This window comes from Nyctereutes procyonoides, unplaced genomic scaffold (genome assembly GCF_905146905.1).
Source record: "Nyctereutes procyonoides isolate TBG_1078 unplaced genomic scaffold, NYPRO_anot_genome, whole genome shotgun sequence".
NCBI classification, from domain to species: Eukaryota; Metazoa; Chordata; class Mammalia; order Carnivora; family Canidae; genus Nyctereutes; species Nyctereutes procyonoides.
The window spans coordinates 17,106,265-17,112,264 of NW_026575037.1; the positions used below are offsets into that span (position 1 = coordinate 17,106,265).

The 6,000-nt window shown below is 38.4% G+C and overlaps 1 protein-coding gene across 5 annotated transcripts in view; it reads left to right on the top strand.

Annotated features, from left to right (window-relative positions):
- Positions 1-5,689, top strand: part of LPGAT1 (lysophosphatidylglycerol acyltransferase 1) — a 109,791-nt gene extending 104,102 nt beyond the window's left edge. For all 5 annotated transcript variants that reach the window (XM_055319398.1, XM_055319397.1, XM_055319395.1 and 2 more), the window contains 2 exons: positions 2,807-2,913; positions 5,449-5,689. In XM_055319398.1, the coding sequence (XP_055175373.1) occupies positions 2,807-2,913; positions 5,449-5,600 (259 nt within the window). In that variant the 3' untranslated portion in view covers positions 5,601-5,689. The remainder of the gene's footprint in view (positions 1-2,806; positions 2,914-5,448) is intronic.
- Positions 5,690-6,000: the final 311 nt, after the last annotated feature.

Below are 6,000 nucleotides of genomic sequence, written 5' to 3' on the forward strand. Positions count from 1 at the left end.
AAATCCTGAGAGTTTGTTAACCCTCTTCTCTGCTTTCATCCTCTAATTCTCACAGAGATAAGATTCTCATAGAGATATGATACTGCAACAAGAAAACAACAGTATACTATAAAAAAAAAAGGACATTCAGAGAGCTCTTAGAAATTACAAATATGAAAAAAGGAATAAAAACTCCATTAAAAAAAGTTTAGAAATTTAAAAAAAAAGTTTAGAAATTAAATAACTCTCCTAGAAAGGAGGACACAAAGGCAGAGATGGAAGAAAATGAGTGGCAACCCTGAATCCTGTATCTAGGAAACCTAGGCAAGATGGTGGAAGAGTAGGGGTCCTCAATTCATCTGGTCCTACAAACTTACCTAGATAACTTTCAAAACATCCTGAACACCTACAAATTCAACCCAAGATGTAAAGAGAGAACAGCTGGAATGCTACAGAGAGAAAAGGGATTGCTCCTGACAAGCCATTCTGCAGTGGACAAAATGACTAGAAGGAAGAATTCACCACAAAAGAAAGAACCAGAAGTAATGCTGTCTGCCACAGTCTTGCTGGATGTAGATTTAAATACCATGTCAGAGATACAATTCAGAAGTACAATCATAAAATGACTGGTGGCTCTGGAGAAAAGCATAAAGGGGCTCTAGAGATTCTCTTACTGCAGAATTGAGATCTCATCAGGCCGAAATGAATCCTGTATCTAGTCAAATTATCGACCAGGTGTGAGGACAGAAAAAAGACATTGGCAGAAATGCCAGACTTCGAGTACCCTTTCCCCAGAAACCACTGGAGGCTGTGCTCCATCAGAATGTAGAATGAATACAGAAAAAGGAAGACGTGAGAGGTAGGAAACACTAAATGCATTTTAGGAATGCAGAGAACCACCAGGACAAAATAAGAGGCCTTTGCATGATGAAAACTACAGGCCACAAGTCCACAGTGTGGGCGAAATTTATTCAGGAAAACGAAATTAAAAGAATGTCTGTCTGATGCACACAAATGCCTTGAGAGAAGATCTAGAGCACAGGTCAGACTCGTTTACTGCCTGCTTTTTAAATAAAATGTTATTTGAATATAACTCTACCCATGTATTTATACAAGGTCTAAGGCTGCTTTCACACTACAAAGCCAAGTTGAATAGTTGCGACAGGTACCATAAGGCCTGCAAAGTCCAAATATTTTCTTTCTTGCCCTTTAAAAAAAAGTTTGCAGATGGGTTTTAAGGAATTGACTCTAGACAGACAAGAGCTTATGGGTAAATTAGTTATTATACAGAGAAAACAATTCAACTGCTCATTTCAGGGAGAAGGAAAGGAATCATAGCCTTGATTTACTATGTGGCTTAGCTTTGAATCTATGTCCATGCCTAATACTCCCCTCATTAAAAATTACCATAGAACTGCATTGGGAAGATGGGAAGGATGTGAATGTGTGGTGGGAAAAGGCCGAAGGAGTTTACTCTCTGTCTTCCATACTGGGAAGTCAGTAGGTTGGCCCTAAAACTGAAGAGGAAACATGTCAATAAATATCAAGATACTTAATCAAAAGAGGTAAAAATTGATTCCTCTGGGGAGAGAGAAACAACAGGCAGAGAGCCAGGGACCACTGTTTTTCATTCGAATCTTTTGCAGGCTTTTAAAACTGTGTCCCTTTATACCTTCAATTAAAATGAAATTAAGAAAACTCCCCACAAAACTAGAAAACAAAAAAAGAAATTCTTTTCAGCATCAGCAAATACATAGTATGGTCACAAGTTGCCCTTTCCTGCCCTCACGTCCAGCAGATATGTATCACCGATCATCCCAGTCTGTTTCCTGGTGAGTTGGATGTGTTCACAGAATCTGCACATTCGAGCTCCGAGCTCCAAGAAGAGGTGGCCCTGCTCAGGAAACCTGTATCTCTGATACAAATTAGACAGATTCTATCTGGTTCATGGACATTTCCTCCAAAAGAACATTGTTAAGATGCATTTATTTGGTCTAGCATCCGACTACTCTGAATGTGTCCTAAAGTGGCTACATTTTATTTTACCTTATTTTTTAAAGTTTTATGTATTTGAGAGAGAACACACACAGGTGGGGATGGGGGGAGGGTAAAGAGGGGAAACAGACTCCCTGCTGAGCACAGAGTCCATCCCAGCTCCATCTTCCTACTGGGAGACACTGACCAGAGCTGGAACCGAGTCAGATGCTCAACCGACTGAGCTACCCAAGTGCACCAGTACCTGCATTTTAAAACTTCATCTGTTCTGTGGGGAAAAATTAGAGAGGAAGAAAAACCATAAGAGAGACTCCTAACTCTGGGAAACAAACAAACAGGAGTTGCAGAAGGGGAGGTGGGCGGGGGGATGTGGTGACTGGGTGACGGGCACTAAGGAAGGCACTTGATGGGATGAGCACTGGGTGTTATACTATATGTTGGCAAATTGAATTTAAATTTTAAAAACTTTATCTGTTCTGAACACCGTTTCTTCTTAAACCCACAAACATGAGAAGACAGTTATTTCTCAGTATTATTTGTAGATACAGGACAATTTATTAATAGTTTTTCATCATTGGGCACTGGACCTAACATATAATAGGCTGGGAAATGTTTGAATAAGTGATGAATAAATGAACTCTGCTGTATAATCAGCAATTTTTAAAAAAACAAGATGATCTGAGAAGCTGCAGAAATGAACCCTTGCAAAAGTCAGAGGTGATTCTATAGCTTTGTTCAGCTTTTCAGTCACCAAAGCTAAATTGTGTTTCTCAATTATGTTGATTTCTGAATTGAAGTAAGTAGTTTTTGTTTTTTTTCTAACTCTTCATAGGATCTTTCCAATTAAAGATGTACCCCTGGAGACTGATGACCTTGCTGATTGGCTCTATCAACGTTTTATTGAAAAAGAGGAACTCTTATCACATTTTTATGAAACAGGTACACAGTATCCTATTACATATGTGTCCGAAGTTAGTGATAGTCCCAAAGATGTACTTTAGAGGAGATAACCATTTTTACATTCTTCAGATGCCCTAAAGCAATCTTTTTTTTTTTTTAATTTTTTTTTTAGTTCATGAGCAACACACAGAAAGAGAGGCAGAGACACAGGCAGAGGGAGAAGCAGGCTCCATGCAGGGAGCCTGACATGGGACTCGGTCCTGGGTCTCCAGGATCACACCCTGGGCTGTAGGCAGTGCTAAACCGCTGCGCCACTGGGGCTGCCCACCCTAAAGGAATCAAAGTATTTCTGTATTTAAGAGTTTCAGCTTAGAATATTCATAGGACAAGGTTAATGTTAAATTTATACAGGCTCTTACTTCATCAGCCAGTGTGCAAGATCAAATGATGAGTAAACTGTTGTACAAATAGAACTGATTCAAAACAGCACACAGAGTGTAGTAGACTACAATCGTACGTGTACAGTTACATGGGCTATTTTATGAATTAGCAAATAACATTTATGATTTGACATTGTACTTGATTGTTTAAATAATACCATCATCTTGCAGTCATTTGAGATCATTTTGAACTGCATTTTTACATACTTAATTCTTTTCTTTACATATAAGGATAAAGCTTACTTTTTAAGTTTTCATGGATATAACCTTATACTTTTCTCCTTGGGAGAAAAAAGTCCATTTACCCGAAGGTCCCTTATCTATACTCAATATTCTCTACCTTCTATGAAAACTGCAATGCAGTGAAACAGACATTGGAAAGGGGGAGAAGAGAGGGAGGAAGAAAGGAAGTTAGGAAAGAAGGAAATTAGCGTTAGTATAATGCCAGGCATTACCAAAGTGCTTTCATAAATAACTATGTTGTAGGCTTATTTTCAAGAACCTACAGTAGGAAAATAAAGGGTGGAGAGAAAGTTGTTTTGGGCCTGATGAGGCTATGAGATTTTGGATGAACAGAAAGTGCTATTTCTTCCCACTTAGATTTTTTTTTTATTTAAAATTCACATTCATGTTAAATCAGACTGTCAAAGACCTGATGGTGAGCAAAGGCTGATACTGTTTGTTACCTTTAATGCTTTTGTTTTTGTGTTTAGGATTGTTTCACATTACCCACAACAAGATTCCCTCCTGATCCTAATGTTCCAACCCGGGGGCTGTGGACTAGTGCATACCCATATGGCAGGGGTTGGACACTGTGCACGTGTCTAGAATTCTTAGTAAGACGCATTGAACAAGATGCCCCTCCCCACCATGTGCAGTCCTTGGTCTTATGCTCAAAATTTCTTTAAAGATAAAACAGGATATGTAAGACAGCACGAGGTGGTTAAGAGTCATAGGATCTCTCCTTTTCCAGTCTTCATCTCTTGCTTTATGATATTTAGCCAAAATTGTAGCAACAATAATGGAAGTCTCTTTTTAAGAAAGCTATTTGTAAAATAGACCTTGAAACTTGAAAGTGTTCTCTGTAAGTTGCTTGTGAGAAGCAAATCCCCACATGAATCAGCTTACCCAAAGGGATTATCAGCAAGGACAAAGACTGTTTGAAATGCTCAAGTGTTATCAAGATGACTTTAGGTAATATTGCTCTGAAGTGATCTGTCTTTCCCTTCTAGAAAAGAATTTAAGGACATTTGTTCACTTTGTGTTTCTCCTTTTAATTATTAAGATATATTTAATAGATAATATTGCCTTTTGAAAAGAGCATCAGTGATTAACCACCACTTTTTTGCTGGCAAAAACATTTAACTTGTAAAGAGAGTGATTAGTGTAAGCTATCTCACTTCAGAAGTTATTTAATAGCAATTTCACACATCCCATGTCCTGGCCACTGAGGAAATTTCTAGGGTTACAGTGGCAACAAGGCAGGGAGAGTGCCGGAGAGTGCCTGCCCTCATGCAGTTTATATTCCAGAAGGAGATGGTGAACAAGTCTGTAGAAAAAAGATAGATCTGGATCATTACAGATAGTGACAAGTGCCAAGAGGTGAAATAAACATGGTGATGAATGTGACTGACTTGAGATGGGAAGGTGGATGGTATTTTTTCTGATATTGGAAGAATGCAGATGAGCCTGCCATTCACTGAGATGAGGAGAACCAGCTCAGGCAAGAAGAATAAATGCAAAAGTTCAGAGGCAAGAAAGGGTTTGGTGGTTTGAAAATTGTATTTCAAATGAGATCTCTCGGGATCCCTGGGTGGCGCAGCGGTTTGGCGCCTGCCTTTGGCCCAGGGCGGATCCTGGAGACCCGGGATCGAATCCCACATCGGGCTCCCGGTGCATGGAGCCTGCTCCTCCGTCTGCCTGTGTCTCTGCCTCTCTCTCTCTGTGACTATCATAAATAAAAAATAAAAAATAAAAAAAAAAATGAGATCTCTCTTCAGGAACAATGGGAAGTCACAGAAGATGCTTTAAAAAGCAAACAACAAAAATTCTAGTTAAACTAATATTCAACTTTTATTCCAGGAGACCTTACCACCACAGTAAGACGAATTAATATTTCTATCTTGTCTTTTAGGGGCTTTTCCACCTCCCAAGGGACGTAAGGAAGCTGTTTCCAGGGAGATGACCCTCAGCAATATGTGGATATTTCTCATACAGTCTTTTGCATTTTTGTCAGGCTATATGTGGTATAATATCATCCAGTATTTTTACCATTGCCTATTTTAGGAATTGACTTGGACTTATCAAGGTCAACATAGGAGTTCAGACTTTCATAAGTGTGCATTATTTTACATGTGCAAATCAGAATATATATATATATAATATATATATATATATATATATATATATATATATATATATATATATAAAGCAAAGGAAATTCAATGGATGGATTGCTATTTATCCCCCTTTGGGATATTTTAAAAACTCTACTAAAATGAGGATCAGTAATATAATGACCTGCTAATCTGTTTTAAGGACTTTCACATTTTAAAAAGATACACTCTACCATACATCTAAGCAGACATCACATTCGGAGAAGAGGAAATCATAAACCATCATCCTAGAAGACTATCTGAGAGAAACTCTGTTGCCACCAGATACACGTGATAATCTAGTTCAAACT